Genomic DNA, 16,680 nt, shown 5'->3' with positions numbered 1-16,680 from the left:
AAACAAAATAGACATCGTAGTAGCAACAAGCATACCTCGCACCCAGATCTTGGTTTCTAATACCCATTCTCCATAAAAAGGATCCAGGACTCCTTGGAGAGATGGCTGATTCTAGGACTGGGGCAGGACATATGCAAGATGATCCTGGAGCATCTTTTAGTGCCAGAAAAGTAAGGGAGTATTCAGGGGCGCCTGGATGGCTCAGTTGGTTAAGCGACTGCCTTCGGCTCAGGTCATGATCCTGGAGTCCCTGGATCGAGTCCTGCATCGGGCTTCCTGCTCGGCAGGGAGTCTGCTTCGTCCTCTGACCCTATCCCCTCTCAGGTGTTCTCTCTCTCTCATTCTCTCTCTCTCAAATAAATAAAAATAAAAAATCTTTAAAAAAGAAAAGAAAAGTAAGGGAGTATTCAGAACAGCAACAACACACACTCATGGGAGGGTGTCCGAGCCAATTGAAAGAGCTCCCAGTGGCCAAAGCTGGGACAATGTCAGCAACAAAATAAAATAGTATTGGATTATAACCCAATGTATAAAAATAAATATCCGTGTGTCTGTGCTGCTATGAATAAATAAATGGAAAAGAACAGACAAATCTCTTATACAGAAGAATTCCAAATAATTTATGTAGATATTTCATGCTCATGGAGGTGGAGCAGGACAAACCACTTCTTAAGTGACTTCCTTCCAGAGTGAGGAAAGGGGGGAGAAGAGTAACTTGATGGTGGAGAAATCAGACAAACACGACCTCAGCCAGGTGACAAGGTCAACATCAACAGTGATAAGTCACATTGATAGGAGGCACCCTTGATATGAGGGGGTGAGAAGGCCAGTTTACCTCTGTGGCCTTCCTTCCCAAAACCCATGCCCTAAGCCTAAGCATGAGGAAAACGTCAGACAAATTCCAGGTGAAGGCCATTTTCCAGATACTCCTCAAAACTGTCTAGGTCTTCAAAAATAAGGAACGTCTGAGTCGAAAGGAGCCTATGTAGACATGACAACTAAATATAATGTGGTACTCTGGATGTAATCCAGGAATAGAGTAAGGACAGTAGAAAAAAAAAAAAAAACTAAGGAAATCTGAATTAAGTATGGACATTAGCTAATAATAATATTGATTCATTAATTGTATCAAATGTACCACACTAACATAAAATAATAATAGGGGAAGCTGGGTGAGGAACATAGGGCAACTTTCTTTGTCACTTTTCTGTAAATCTAAAACTTAAGAAGTTTATTTTGAAAAAGGAGACACACTTAAGTGGGCTCAAGAGAGTCCTGCTAGATTGGACTGACAAAATTGCTAATAGTCAACCATTTGGAACTACAAGATCAACAATTTCATAAAGGAAATGTGCACATTGTTACATGCACTGTCTAGCTGGCCTTTCCACTTTCTAGCAGAATTGGTGAAAAGAGAGTCATACCAAGACACATTTTGGCAAAATCTTTGAAGTACAAACATAAAGGGGGAAAAAATCTATAAGTATCTAGGCCAGAAAAAAGCAAATTTCCCACAAAGATGCAAAAACCAGGCCACTTCGACTCTTCTGCAGCTTTCAAGCCCAGAGACAATGGAGCAGCTGGGAGACATCCTCCCATGCATACGGCTCAAGTCCTAGCCAGGTGCCCTTCTTGGAGTTAATCCTTCAAGTCTTACATCAGCTCAGCCGAGAACAATGGCAAACTTCATAGCAGGTCGTGGCGGAGACGGCTGATCAGGGGCCAATGCAACCCGTGGTCAGAGAGCTCAGTCCAAATCATTGTTACAAAATTGTACACAGATGCAGAAGTTCGTTTTGAAAGCAAACGTACATATACATCAGGTGCAAAAATAGATACTTTAATAACAATAACTGAGATAGAAAAATCCAAATTCCATTCACAGAGCCCCAAAAAGGGGTGAGTAAAACATATGGGTGGTAACCTCCTGGTCTTAAGTAAAAGAGGGACTCAGCAGAGCCCACCTTGCTCATGAGTTTCCTAAATAAACATAGACGCTAAAGAAGGCTTTGAATAACTTGATGGTAAATACACTACAACGCAAACAGAACCCAAAGCTTTTGGCAGAGAAGGTAGAAGCAGGGAAATTTTAGTCCACGTATTGAAAACCTGAAAGCCTAACATATAACTGCAGACCAAATAGAGCCATTCTGACCATAAATTCAAATGGGCCCATCTCCCTATTAAAAGGCAAAGACTTAGAGAATTATGTTTTTCAAGAACTGACTACAGCTATTGACAACAGAGGAAATGACCCAGAAAGGTCAAAGGTAAAATGTCGGGCACAGGTAGATCAAGCAAACCAAACCAAGCAAGAACCCCAGTGTTCATATGAGACCAAAGGGAATTCAAGGTACCAGCTGTGATGAAGGAGAGTCATTCTATATAGATAGGGGTTCGATTCACCGTGAGAATAACACACTCATGGACCCTTATTGCTGTAAATTGCATCTCATTGAAATATATAAAGAAAAGCCTATTAAAATACAAAGGAGAATTGACAGAAACACAACAGCACTGGGAGCCATAACACTCTGAGTCTTGGACAGATCACCAAGGCGAAAATACGCAAAAGCACAGAGGAACCAAATCGTGAAATTCATCAGGCTGACTTAGCGCATATGCACCAAAGTTCACCCCAAGGAAGTCAAGAAATGAAACCATCTCTGTGTGACGCAGACCCGAGGCCTCTCAGCTCCTTCCAGGCCTGTTCCAAACACGGGGGCTTGCAAGTGAACTGTTGCCACGCTGTGCAGGGAGGAGGGCGGAGGCTGCCCCTGGCTATCTCCAGGGTGCCTGCTCTGAAGCATTGGGCCCCGTGGGGGAGAGTGCCCGGCTTCAGATGCTCTGTTCGTTTTATTTGCTTTATCTACCTTCCCTGGAGCAGCGCCCCCAGCCCATCATTCAGGATTCAGATTCCAGGATAGTCTCCCTAATTTATAAAGCAGCCGATGAGCAACCTTAATTCCACCTGCAGCGTTCTTTCCCTCTGGCCACGTCACGGAGCATATTCCCGGGTTCTGGAGATTAGGAAAGAGGACATTCCGGGGTGAGGGGGCCTCAGTCTGCCTATCATAGGAAGACCATAAAAATAGGCCTTCAGGTGGACTGCTGCCCCCTTCGCTCCATGGGAGAGGCCTCGTGGGAGCTGCCCCCCGACCCCACAGGCCAGGAGCCTGCTTGACTGCCGGAAACTACATTTCACACAGGCACCCCAGGGGGATGCAAAGCTACAGAATAAACATCGTCCATCTTCCCAGCAGGCCAGTTTTGCTCAGAAACCTGGGAAGGAAAGCATTATTTTTATCTTGAGATAAACATAAATACGTTATTGGAATGCTAAATATACGTGAATTTTCAAGATAAAATAATAAACTTTACAGAAGTGGCATGCTATGGGCTATTCCTTCTTCACTTCCTTCTTTAAGAACATATGTCTCCTTGGGATGCCTGGGTGGCTCAGTCGATTGAGCGTCTGCCTTCAGCTCAGGTCATGATTCCAGGGTCCTGGGATCAAGCTCCGTGTCGGGCTCCTTGCTTGGTGGGGAGTTTGCTTCCCTCTTTGCCTGCAGCTCCCCCTGCTTGTGCTCTCTCTCTCTCTCTCTGACAAATAAATACATAAAATCTTAAAAATAGGGCGCCTGGATGGCTCAGTTGGTTAAGCGACTGCCTTCGGCTCAGGTCATGATCCTGGAGTCCCGGGATCGAGTCCCGCGTCGGGCTCCCCTGCTCGGCGGGGAGTCTGCTTCTCCCTCTCCCGCTCCGCCCCTTGTGCTCTCTCTCTCTCTATCTCATTCTCTATCTCATTCTCTCTCTCAAATAAATAAATAAAATCTTAAAAAAAAAACCCTAAAAAATTAAAAAAGAAATATATGTCTCCTTAAGGTATAGACTTGTCCGATTACTATGTTGTACACTTAAACTAACATAACGTTTTATGTCAACTACGCTCCAATAAGTAGACAGGCGGACAGACAGATAAAAATGAAAAATAAACGGGAGGCCTAATCAGAATAAAAAGATCAACGTAACAACAGCAACAAAAGAATATAAGTCTCCTGCTTCTCTGCCTAAATTTAGGCATATTTCTGGTAAGGAAGAAAAATGTCTAAGAAAAACTAACTTCAACTAAATGAAAGTACTCATTCTGGGTATGGAACAGTGTGTCCGGGCCAGGAGGGACTTTGGGAAGTGTCTAGGCTAACCCTGCTGGACTTACCCCAGGTCTCACGGCCAGAGTCAGGGGGCAGGAGTGGGCCTGGGCTCCAGAGCCCTTCCCAGGCCAGCCCCCAGCCCCATCATGGCCAGCCTCTAAAGCTCAGCCTCCCTTCCAACAGCACTGCACATAGTTTTACCTGATTTTCCAGCAGCCCAGTGGGTCTGTGGGACTGGGCACCTGGGAAGCCAGGGAGCGATTGCAGGTGGACCAAGCCGGATGCGTGGGTGGCAGGAGAGGCCAGGTAACGCAGAGGCCAGTGTTGACCTTCCGTTCCAGCGGGACCCTGCGCTCCTGCCACAGGGAAGGGTGGCTTCTGCTCGCCTGCTCTTTTCAACGCCCACCAGCTATTTCAGTGTCTCAGGATCACACCGGCTGTTGCAGTGCTTTCACGTCCAAGCCTACCCCACTTTCCTCCGCAAGCCAGTGCCACAAACTGGGTATTTTCTCAGCCGGGGAGGCAATACGTAGGGCTGAGAGGTCAAGCGCTCAGGCTCTGGGGCCAGGCCGACCCGGGGTGGAGGCCAGCGCCACCACTTCCTACCTGTGGGACCTGGTGTCTTAGGCTGCACTCCCTAGAAACAGAGCCTGAGAGTCTGGTCAAAGTGATTTATTGAGAGCGTGCTCCGGAGAAGGGAGAGAGATGCAGGATAAGGCAAGCGGGGAGCCGGGCCAGATTGCGGTCTTGGCGGGATTGCCTGGAACACAGCCTGCTCCACAGAGCGGGCCCCGCCTTTCAGGGAGGCGGTCACTGGGTGCTGCAGGATGTGGGGCACCGCCTGAAGTCCCTTCGCTGGGGGCAGTTCTCTAGAGAGGGGGGCGAGCTAGAAGCAGCCCACCCTCCCTGCACGGGGATGGACGCCCCGGTCCCGAGTGCAGGAACCAGCGGGGCCGGCGATGTGCCGCACTTGAGAAACTTCCTTCATTCTTTGGGGCTCAGCTCACTCGTGAAACTTTCCGGAGTGGACGTAGTAATAACACCCCTCTCCTTGGGCGGGGCTGATGCACTCCTTAGTCCCACAGCTAGAAAGAGCTCAGGAACTGTCCTTGCTTTTTATTTGCTAAGATCCCCTGCAACCTAGGGGTTATACACAAAGTCTTTGAATTGGGTCATGTTTCTGAAGTGTCACTTTTGTGTGTGTGTGTGATCTTAGCTCACTTTAAGTGTCCCAGAGACAAAGAGGCTCTAGGCAAGAGATGAGAAGGACCAGGAAGGAGGGAAGGAAATCCATCCAGGCTTGGACCTCCCACCCCATCGTTGTTTCCTCCCGTGTCTGCCCCTTCCCTGTAGGCGAGGCCTCTTGTGAACACAGGCCTCTGTGTGGTCTACACATGGATCTAGCCATGTGAGTACAAGGTGTCCTTTGTCCCACCTCAGGTCACCTTTTGCTCCAGGTGGCCCCCTGCAGAATCAAGAGTCTGTGGAAGGGCACAGGAATTTTGGACCCTGCCCTCTGCCACATTCTGGGTTCACTGTACTGTCCCAACTCTGTTCTGTCGCTCTCAGCCTCAGGGACATTCAGGGCTCTCCTCCTCTACCCCTTGTTCTCCCCACACTGCCCCAGAGTCCTTTCCATGGCAAAGGAGCAAGTGTTCAGGCCCCTGGCAGGGACGTGGAGGTGTGGCCAGAAGCAGGAACCACTGCCGAGACAAAATTTCTCTTTCCACTTAACAGATTTTCAGGGAAAGATACAAGTTATGTAACATTGAACAGCGTGGTTCTGGAACTTTTGTGAGAGGACACATGTGTTAAAAACTTTTAAGGCTCTGGAAATCCAAGGACGCTTGGGTGGCAGTCGGTTGAGCATCTGACTCTTGGTATCAGCTCAGGTCATGATCTCAGGGGCATGAGATGGAGCCCCACATCCGGCTCCATGCTCAGTGTGAGGTCTGCTTGAGATTCTCTCTCCCCCTGCTCACGCTCTCTCTATTTCTCTCTCGCACGCACAAATAAATAAATAAATCTTTAAAAAAAGATTCCCTCTCCCTCTGCCCCTCCTTCCTGCACTCTCTCTCGCTCTCTCTCTCTCTCTCATAAATAAATAATCTTTATTTAAAAAGAAAAAAAAAGACTCCCGGAATCCAAAACCTTTTCCCTCACCCCTGAATCTTCCAATAAATTGCTACTCTGGAAAGAAGAATGAGGTATATCCATGCTTCTCATACTCTCAGGAAAACTCATGCTTCAGGAGGAAACATATCCCATTTTGAGAAGCCCTTCCAGTTCTTTCTACCGCTCTCAAGGCTCCTGCTGAGCATCCCAGGCCAGTTGCATCTCCCTTTGTCCACTCCCCACACGGGATTCCATCTCGTCCATCTTGAACGCCCTTCCCTCTCTGGGAGCTGCACTGGATGCTGGCTCTTCCCTCCCAGACACTGCAGCATCTTGCTGCCTCTCACTGGCTGGAATCAGAGTGGGTGTGAGTCGCTCCCTACCATGGGCAGAACCTGGCTCTGGCCAGGACCTTTCTCCAGGTCCTCTGATGGTCAGAGGGCCACCAAGGTGAGAGCACTGGTTCCACTGGGCAGTGTTGGGGGAAGCCTTTTGCCTCTCTAGGAAGGGGTTCACTAGATCAGCGATCCCTTGGGTTCTGCCCAATTTTAACAGTCTGGGAGCATAGCACCAAATGGTCCTTGCGACTTGGTTGTCATGGCAACAGAGACACCAAATGGTCCACAAGTGGTAGAGCCGGTTATTTATCTATCTGCAGGTGGTCAGGTGGTCAGCCGTGAAGATGTGGGCTCCTCAGTGCATTCAAGAAACGGACATAGTGAACCCAGTGAGTGCCGAGGCCCTAGGCTAGCAGGATATCAGGGCAGTGGTGATGATAGCTACCAGTTACTGAATAAGGAATGCAGGCCAGGCGCTGCGCTTGGTACTTGACAGAGCATTCGCTCACTTAATTGTGCATTCAACACCTGTGGTTATATATGTGTCATGCCTTGACCCCCTGACCTGGGGACCCAGAGATGAGTCAAGTTACCCTCAGTCCAGCGGAGAAGACAGATAAGCAAGTGGACTTGTGCCATGATAGAGGGAAGCACAGAGTGCTCTGGGCCCACAGAGGAGCAAATGAGCACCTCAGAGGACACAGATGGTTTCTCAGGGTAGGGGTGCCTGAGCTAAAGCATGAAGGGTGAGTGGCAGCTCTCCAGGCAGAGGTGAGAGGGAAGGGCGTTCAAGATGGACGAGCTTGCAGAAAGCAAGAGGGGAGCAGGTGGGGGAATGAGCTAGTGAAGGAGTACGTAAGTGGCAGCCCTCTTCTAGAGAACTGCAGGTAGCTCATTCTCATGCCCTGCAAGACTGGCAAAGACTGAGCAGGAGTCGGCTGGTAAAGCATCTCGAATGTCCTACTCAGGAGCTCAGTTGACCTGGAAAGCTCAGGGAGCCATGGAAAGATTTTACACAACCACATTTGAATCTCGGAATGATTCCTTAATCTGCTCTGTGGAGAGCAGGGTGGATGGAGCAGGACTAAGGGTGGGGATCCAGCCGGGAGGCAGTTGTATTTTACCGAGGAGGAATGATGGTGGCCACACCCAGCGAGGTGAAGCTGCAGGGGTGGGGGTGATTTGGCACTGGTGGGCAGGCAGAACCAGCGGGTGGGTCCTGGTTAGGGCTCGGAGGGAGGCAAGTGAACCTGGGTGGGTGGGAGGTTGGCGACACCGTTCTCAGAGATGGACCACGCAGGAGGGGGAAAGGGCTCGTTGGCAAAGATGATGAGTTCAGCTTGGGATGTGCTGAGCTTGAGGTACGTGGGAGAATCCAAGTGGAGGGATCCAGGGGCAGCTAGAGAAAAGCTGGGCGTGGGGAGAGTGATCGGGCCTCCGTAGCACACGGCGGGCAGTTGTGGCTGGGGTCTTGAATGAGGCTGCCCAGGAGAGTGATGAGGACACAGAGCTAAGGGCAGAACTGTGTAGAACACCAGCATGTAGGGATGTGCAGAAAGATGGTGAGCTGACTCAGTCTGAGCAGGAGGGACTAGGAGGTAGGAAGGAGCCAGGAGGAAGCATCATGGAAGCCAATGGCTGGGTTTCCTTAGTATGAATCCTACAGCCCCCCGGCAAGGTAGGTTGGATTATCCCTCCTTCAATGGTGAGAAAATTGAGGCTCCAGGGGATTAAGACTCAAGTTCACGCAGCTGGTCAGTGGTAGAGCTGGGATTTGAACTGAGGTCTCCCTAACTCTAAAACCCGATAAGCTATTTCTACTATACCATGTTTAGCAACACAGAGCTTGGCACAAAGTAGATGCTCAGTAAGTGTTTGCTGGCTGGATGGATGAATACTATTAGCAGCAAAGAAGGCTAAAAGATTTCAACAAACAAGCAAAAAAACCCCTGGAGTGTGCCTGAGAGCATTGTCCACAGAACGGAAGCAGCTTAGAACTTTTTATAGCGTTGCAGACATGGTGATGACAAAGGCTTGCCTTCCTTCAACTGCTCTGTTAACGATCTTTTAAAGTCCTTTCAGAGCAGGGTTGTTTTTTTTTTTTTTCTCTTCTTTCCATTCTTGCTTGCAAACGAAGGATGATTTTAGAATCCAAGCCTTTTTTATTTTGCTAAAGTACATGATGAGTAAAATGGCCTCCCAGTCAGCACTTTCCAATTTTGAAAGATGCTAAAAACTGATCTTTAAAGGCATGTTTCTCTTCTTTATGCATCAAAGGGCCTTGAGGCCTGCTGGAGAGGCGGGAAGGTGGCACCACCTGCAAGCCTGAGCCTCAGGGCGGAGGGCAGGAAGTGACTGGGGTGGGGAGCAGGCCGGGGGGCCAGGGCCCCGGCTGGTCTCCTGCAGGCTGCCTGGCACATCCTCCTGTAGCCTGTTCTCGATGGGGCTGGGCCCCGCCTGGATCCCTGTCCCCCAGAGAGCAGCAAGGGCCCCTCACCTGACCCAGGAGGGAGCCTCAGGAAAACTCCCAGTAAATGTTTGTTGAATGAATAAATGAGTCACAGGAGCTGTTGTGCAAGGCACACATCGAGATAATCAATGCAGTCCTATTTATAGAGTTTTCAAATATAAGTTTTTTTGGGAGTTAAAAATGGGTTGGGAGGAGGTTATAAAATCCTAATACTAGCTAGCACTTATTGGGTCTTCGCTATGTGCCCGGAACTGTGTGAAGCAGTTTATGTGGGTCACGTCAGGGAGTCCTCCCGGAAGGTAGGTACTGCCGTTTTCCACATTCCACAGGTGAGGAAATTGAGGCTAAGATGCATATAGGAGCCACCTGAGGCGCCCTGAGGCTTGTGGGTGGAGCTGAGATTTGAACAAAGCTCAAAACTCAGAGACTCTGAAACTTCTTAATTGGGAAGGCTTGTGGGTTCCAGGAAGGTATAGAAAAGTCTAGAATACTGCTGGGGGGGGGGGCGCTGCAGTCTTATTTCAGCCACCAACTCCCCTGGGGACCTTAGAAGCTCCTTTCTCTTCCCTGGCCTCAGTTTCCCTGTGTCAAGTGAGGAAGAAGATTAGATGCTGTCTCGGTGCCCTGTAGGGTTGGCCTGCCCTTGTTGAAGGAATCAGGGATGCTGCTGGGACCGCTGAGAGCCGCCAGCTTTACAAAGCCTCCAGCCCGTGCAGATTTGTCCCAGGGTGTGCCGTGGAGACCAGGGAGGGCAGCAGGAGCTGAGGGAAAGCTGGCCTCAGAGAGGGCCAGAGCATCCAGGCCGTGCTGGGGTGAGAGGGCAGGGCTCTTGGCTGGGGACCTGGGGGTGCACGAATGTTCTCTGCCCGTGGCCTCAAGCCCTCGAGTGTGCCTGTCCTCCACTCTCCTTCACACACATGTCCTTCTGTCCACAGGGCAATGACGTGAGGATCATCCTCGGCCAGTTTGACCAGACTATGGCAGCAAAAGTGTTCTGTTGTGTAAGTAAAACTTTGGTCGTGTCACTGCGTCTATGGGGAGTTTCACGAAGCTGTTTCTCAGACTCATTCTCACTGCCTGGTCTGAGCGGGATATAGAACTGGAGTCCGGGTTGTTGGAAGCAGAAATGTTATGGTCACTGCTCTTTCCTCTTTGCAGGGAGCTAAACCCCGAGGGTTCAGAACAGTGCAGTCGTGGGAGGACCTAAGGACCTCAGCTGGCCCAACCTCCCCGCCAGCGCCCTGTCTAAGCTAATGCCCTGCCTGTCTTCTTAGCCTTGGAGGTGGGCCGTGTGCACGGCAGGGTGGGAGGGGCCAGACGTCCCGGCAAGGCTGAGCTACCTCAGAGCCCCCTCCCGGCCCTGGAGCAGGGCTCAGAGTCTCAACTTTAGAATGTTCTCTCAAGTGTTCAGTATCTACCCCTGAATTCTTTACAATTGTCTGGTGCGTGATAGGCAACAAGGTACCTTTTTATACCTTATCTCATTTCATCTTTTCAGTAAACCATGTGACACAACTCACAATTATCATTATCCCACTTTAGAGATAAGAAAATAGAGGCCCAGCTCGTGGCTGAGCCAAGGCTTCCATCCCCATCACCTGATTCCCAGTCCAATCAACTTCTTTCCACATGATGTTCTGCCTACGTACTTGTGAGAGTTCTAACACAGGAACCAAGTCTTTCCATTCTGATGCCCTGGCTCCCTCTCCCCCACCCCAGGTCAGGAGAAGAGTCAACAGAATGAGAGCCCAGTCACGGGAGTCATTGTCTCCCCAATAAGCGCTTCCACTTAGAGTGAGCTTATTCTAGGTGTAGTCTCTAGTGATGGGCCATAGGCCTCCGTTCTCTTTGATCTTTTGTTGATGACTTGGATGAGATTATAAAAAACAGACTTGTAGGAATTTTGGAAGTTGTGAAATATATTGGAAACAGATCCAAGATTGCAAAGAACCCTAACAGGCTGGAATGTTTGCTTCAGTCTAAGGTTAAATCTCATAGCCCTAATGGAAGGTTACATTAGAACAAATCAAGCTGCCTGTGTCCAAGGTGGTAGAGCATAGCTGAGGAGGACTGTGCATTTAGAACAGAAGAGACTTTGGGGTCTTGGTTGACTTCAGGGTTGCTGTGAGTCACCAAGGTAAGCATAACTCTGAGGAGCCAAGGGGACCTCCGGCTGCATGTCCACACCCAGGGAAGGTGGTCCCTCTGCTGTCTGCACTGCCTGGGGTATCCTTCTCAGCTCCTGCTACCCCTTTCCAGAGAGATGCAGGAACTCAAAGCGCACCAGGAGTGAGGACAGAATGGTGACCGGAAGCCACAGTCACACGGGGCTGTTTCATCCCGAAGGCTCAAGAACAAAATGAGAACCTCCTGATCATCTCTTGATTTACTGGGGATCCTGGATGGAGTTGGGAGCTCAGGAGCCAGTCTGCGGCTTAGTTGCTGAATTTGGACTTGTTGTTGACACTTCTGGAGCCTTTGTTTTCTCATCTGTAAAGTGGGGATGATAATAGTACCAGTCTCCTAGGATTGTTGTGGAGATTGAATGAACAGAAACACTGCACGGTGCCTGATGGATAGTGAGCCCTCGGTAAATGTCCGCGGTCTTTTTTTGTTTGTTTATGTAAAGTCTCAGGTGTGTGAGAATGGAGCTCACTGCTGGGCTGGTGAGTTTCCTATCTGATGGTCTTTACAAGATGGTAAGAAGCATCCTCTGCTCCAGTTAAGGGAAGCAAGGGGTCTTTCCCTATGAAAATCTAAGGATGAACATGAGAAAAATTGAAAAAATGGAGCAAATGGATTTAATACATTTTGCTTCAAAACCTTGCTCATAAAATTTTACTCATAAACCTTTATCATAAAACCTTGTACATTACCATCTGAGGTCCCGAAGTGGCCCATTTTAAAAAGGAAAATAGGGGCGCCTGGGTGGCTTCATCGTTAAGCGTCTTCGGCTCCGGTCATGATCCCAGGGTCCTGAGATTGAGCCCCGCATCGGGCTCCCTGCTCGGCGGGAAGCCTGCTTCTCCCTCTCCCACTCCCCCTGCTTGTGTTCCCTCTCTCGCTGTGTCTCTCTCTGTCAAATAAATAAATAAAATCTTTAAAAAAAATTACAAAAATAAAATTAAAAGGAAAATAATGCTCCATATTGGAGAATGGAATCTCTTTTGGGGAAGAAACTGGATTTTATCCCTATCCCTCCCCACCCTTCACCATATCCCCAAGGCCTTGCAAGCAGCTGGTGCATGGTGGGTCATAACTCCAGGAGAAATAAATTAATAAACATGATCCACGAAGACACCACACAGATCGCTGGCCATCTCCCTTTTTTAAGAACTGGAAGCAGACCTCATGCTCCTCTCTGAGCCAAACCCAAGTGGGGGCGTGGCTGTGATTCCACTCTGTGCCATGCACTGGGATTATTTTCCGAGTGGCATTTCCAGCCATGGTTTCTGCTTCAGAACAGACGGTGTGGCTGTCTTCCTCTCGACACAAAGCCCCAGGCTGCTTGCCTTCCACATGGCGTGGGACACCATCCACTTCCTCATCCTACTTTCCTCTTGTTGGACGGTGGACATTTTGCAATGGGCTTCCTCTCAGAGTCTGCGGGTGGCTTTGGTTGTTGAGAAATTCCTTGCAGGTTTTTTTGTTGGGTATTTATTCGAGACCCTCGGAAGCCATCTGCCCTCTTACGTGGTTAGGAAGGAATTCTTCTGGCAGGTCTGGAAGATCCTGAGGAGAGTCTGCTCCATGTCTTCCTACTGGATCAAGACTGGCGTGTGACAGAGGGAGGGCCTGCTCAGAGCCGAGACCCCTGTGAAAGAGCCTTCCTCTCCTCGTCAGGGTCAGAGTGCAGATCCGGTGGAAACAGCCGTATCTTTGCCATCCAAATGCCGCAGTGCAAACTTTGCAGCATGTTGCTGTGTTCTTGAGATTGGAACCGCCACCCAATGGAAGAGCAGACTCCAGCAAATGCAAGACCTATTTATAGCCCTGTGGCAAAATGTTCATTTGGGCTTCAGCACAGAATGAGCATGTCTCCGTCGCTTTTGTCTTGTCCTCCGCCCTCGGGGGTCTATTCTAAATTCTCAAGCACTCTGGCCTGGGTTCTGGTTTTAGCTCCACCAGCTGTGTGACCTCAGGCAGGTCACCTTACACCTCTGGTCTCTAGCTGCCTCACCTCCAAAATGGAAGCAGCAGTCCTTGCCCCAGCGGCCTCACGGGGTTGGCAAGAGGCTTAAATAAGGCCACGAAAGGAGACCATCATCCCAACTGTGAACTGCCTTCTTGACGTGAGGGTTTATTACTATCATTGGTGTGACCGTAATAGGAAAAGGGAAATGTCCTTCTTGCATGGAAAGGGGAGGAGGCGAAAGGAAACATAATAAAAAGAGGAAACTGGATTTTTAAAAATAATTCATATCATGGTTACCTGTCAGCAACTAATAAGAACCAAAGCAGTCCCTGAGACTGAAGAAGGTGAGCTCAGGACTGCCTGTCGCCACATGGCAGGGCCCACCGGTGGCCACAGGTCCTGAGATCACATTCCTACCAGAGACAGGGAAAATGAAAACTAAGGTGACCAAGGAAGCTGGAAATGTGTTCAGTCATTCCGCAACCACTTCTTGGGTGCCCTGGGCACACCAGGCACTGTGCTGAGCACCGGAGATCCACAGAAGAGTGGACGCCACCCTACAAAAACTCCCCCTCCAGCAAAGGAGACAGAGAGCATTCCTTTACTCCCAGCTCACATGCTCAGTCCGTCTGAATATGGGAATAGCAGAATGGAGGCCCAGAGCCTTCCCCTCAGGTGCTTTAGATGGTGGATGGTGTATTTAAACCAGTTCACCTACCTTGCAGGGAAGCCTCTTAGACCCTCACTCAAAGCCTATTTACTTTTGCTCTGCACATGTTTAACCACCCAGCCGCCCTGCTTTCCAAGCCATAACAGTTTAAAAGCAGCAAGTTCAGAGAAGGCAGGGGCTCAATGGCAGTGAAAAGTGCCACCGTAGACCCAGCAGCATGACTGTGCACGGCCCGTAACAGTGACTGGTGTTCAGAATAAAACCATGCATTACAGAAAGGAGAAGGCAATGAGAAGGAGCTGCTAAAATGTGCCCGGATGTAGAGTTGGCCAGGCATGGTACACGTGTCATCTCATTTAATTCTTTACACCAACCCAGTGAGATAGGCTTTGCTTTCCACAGGCTAGAGATGGGAAAAGTGAGACCCGAGGAGTTGGGCACCAGAGTTACCCAGCTGGTATGTGGCAGAGAATCTGGTGCTGCTTGACTGTAATCTCCCTTTTTGTTTGTTTGAGAAGGTCAGTAGGAAAATGTTTATCTTCATCAAAACTGAATAACATTCTAAACAAAATCTATTGTCACTCAAATGGGCTAAGCTTCTATTTTCTGGAAAATTCACTCACAAGGAACAGCTCCTAATTAGACAAGGGCAGGTCAAAGAGCTGTCACAGCAGATCCCTGGGCGGCTTCTGACTTCCTGCTCTGTGCTGTCTCTAAGTTATCACGAGGTCTTTGTCCTCAGAGAGTGATGCAGGTCTGCCTCTGTGTCTGCTTAGAAGTCCTGTTGTCCTTACTCTGTATCTGTTGATTCCTACCTAACATACCTTCCTAATAAGGGCGGCACTCTTCTTGCCTCAACCTGAAAGCTTCCAAAAAGTTTTGTTTTATTTATTTTGCTAAGAAAAGAGGGGAACTTCCAAAAATGGACTTTGAATCTTGTCCCCTTGACTTAGCTGTATGTGTTTGGGCAAATCCCTCGATCTCGGAGCCTCAGTTTCATCATCTATAAGTTAGAAATAATAATGCATACCTCATAGGGTTGTTGTGAGAATAAAATAAGATAATGTGTATAACTGGCCAAGCACAATAGGGGCTCAAGATATGTGAGTTCCTCCCTTCCTATGAAGGACGAGAGTTGTAAAGTCTCACAGGTTCTGCCGTTCATACAGTGACCTGGGATCACTGGGATGAGCCTTTTGTTCAAAAATCTAGCCCCTCAACAGATCTCAGATTATCTTTTCTTCAAAAGAAAGATTCTTTGGACTAAATCCCATTTATTAGAGGGAAGATCAGGAGATTGCCTCCCTTTATTGAACTGGGATTTTATCCTGTAATTGAAATATGAGGGCTGTGTTTTCTACAACAGTTGTGATAGGGGCAACATTATAATGTAGCTGCTGGAAAAATGACTATGATCTGAGGCTGCATTATGAGAAGTATATTATCTAGAATTGGGGAGGTCAAGGTCCCATATCATCAGAGGAGTCTAGAGAAAACACAGTGTGATCACTGCCTTGAAGTAGTTGAAGGGCTCTTTCATTAAATAATTTCAGTTTAATCTCCAGAGGCTTCACTGAACCAAGGAGATGAGGCCATGGAGATGCTATCTAAGCTTAAGTTAAGGAACAAACATTTTAACTCACATTTATCCCAGTGAGATGCTCCACTGCCCATGCTGCAGGATGGGCTTTCTTAGGTGTTAAGAGAATTCTAGAAGAGTCGCTTCCCCAGATGTAGGAATGGGGGGGATCTCTCCCCCAACTCTCAGACTTGACTGTAACTTTTCTCTAATGTACAGAGGCCATTAGGGTCTCTGGCCCACCCTGCTGTGGACAGAGCCTGGCTAACAACCCAGAGCCTAAGTGGAGGGCAGCCAGAAGCTTCCTGGAGTCCAAAGCAATCCTGCAGGCTCCCCTGCCACGTCCTCTTGGCCTCTGTGCTGTCTCTGTTGTAGGCCAAGGAGCCCAACGGGGCATGGCATGAACTGTTTCCCAATGTGTTCATGGCTCTCCAGGAATGTACTGCAGGATCATTTAAGGGTCATGTTTTAAAATGTGCACAGTTCATCACAGTACACAGAGAGCATCTGTTGCAATGATCACGTGATTTTTATCTTTAATTCTACTAATGTGATGTATTACATTTATTCATTTGTGTATGTTGAACCATCCTTGCATCCCAGGGATAAAGGCCACTTGGTCATAGTGTATAATCTTTCTAATGTGTTCTTGAATTCAGTTTGCCAATATGTTGTTGAGAATTTTTGCCACTATATTCATCAGAGATATCAGTCTATAGTTTTCTTTTCTTATAGTGTCCTTATCCGGCTTTGGTCAGGCCCTCATGTTTCAATTTTTATTCAGTGTTTATTATTTTATTATATATGTTTCCAATAAACTACCTTGGGTCTATTGAGAGATGATGAGGAAAGATAACAAAGCGAATAATAGAAAAATTAATAAACCCTCTGGTAAGAGGAGGCCTGAGCTCCCTTCACCTGTCTCACAGGGCACAAGGCCTTGAACAAATGTTTAACTCTTGGTACCTTCATGGTCAACCCATCTGTTGCAGGCATATGAGGAGAACATGTATGGTAGCAAATACCAGTGGATCATCCCGGGCTGGTATGAGCCTTCGTGGTGGGAGCAGGTGCGCACAGAAGCCAACTCATCCCGTTGTCTCCGGAAGAATCTGCTTGCTGCCATGGAGGGCTACATCGGTGTGGACTTCGAGCCCCTGAGCTCCAAGCAGATCAAGACCATCTCAGGAAAGGTCAGTGCCATGGTCTGCCCACTTCA

The 16,680-nt window shown here is 48.6% G+C and overlaps 1 protein-coding gene across 1 annotated transcript in view; it reads left to right on the top strand.

Annotated features, from left to right (window-relative positions):
- GABBR2 (gamma-aminobutyric acid type B receptor subunit 2) overlaps positions 1–16,680 on the top strand; it is a 341,390-nt gene that overhangs the window by 176,117 nt on the left and 148,593 nt on the right. The window contains exons 5-6 of the mRNA XM_081803256.1: positions 10,013–10,078; positions 16,454–16,654. Of these exons, the coding sequence (XP_081659382.1) occupies positions 10,013–10,078; positions 16,454–16,654 (267 nt within the window). The remainder of the gene's footprint in view (positions 1–10,012; positions 10,079–16,453; positions 16,655–16,680) is intronic.

This window comes from Leptonychotes weddellii, chromosome 14, assembly GCF_054177405.1.
Source record: "Leptonychotes weddellii isolate Sample4059 chromosome 14, ASM5417740v2, whole genome shotgun sequence".
Classification (NCBI taxonomy): Eukaryota; Metazoa; Chordata; class Mammalia; order Carnivora; family Phocidae; genus Leptonychotes; species Leptonychotes weddellii.
This window is presented reverse-complemented; position numbering and strand designations above follow the sequence as displayed.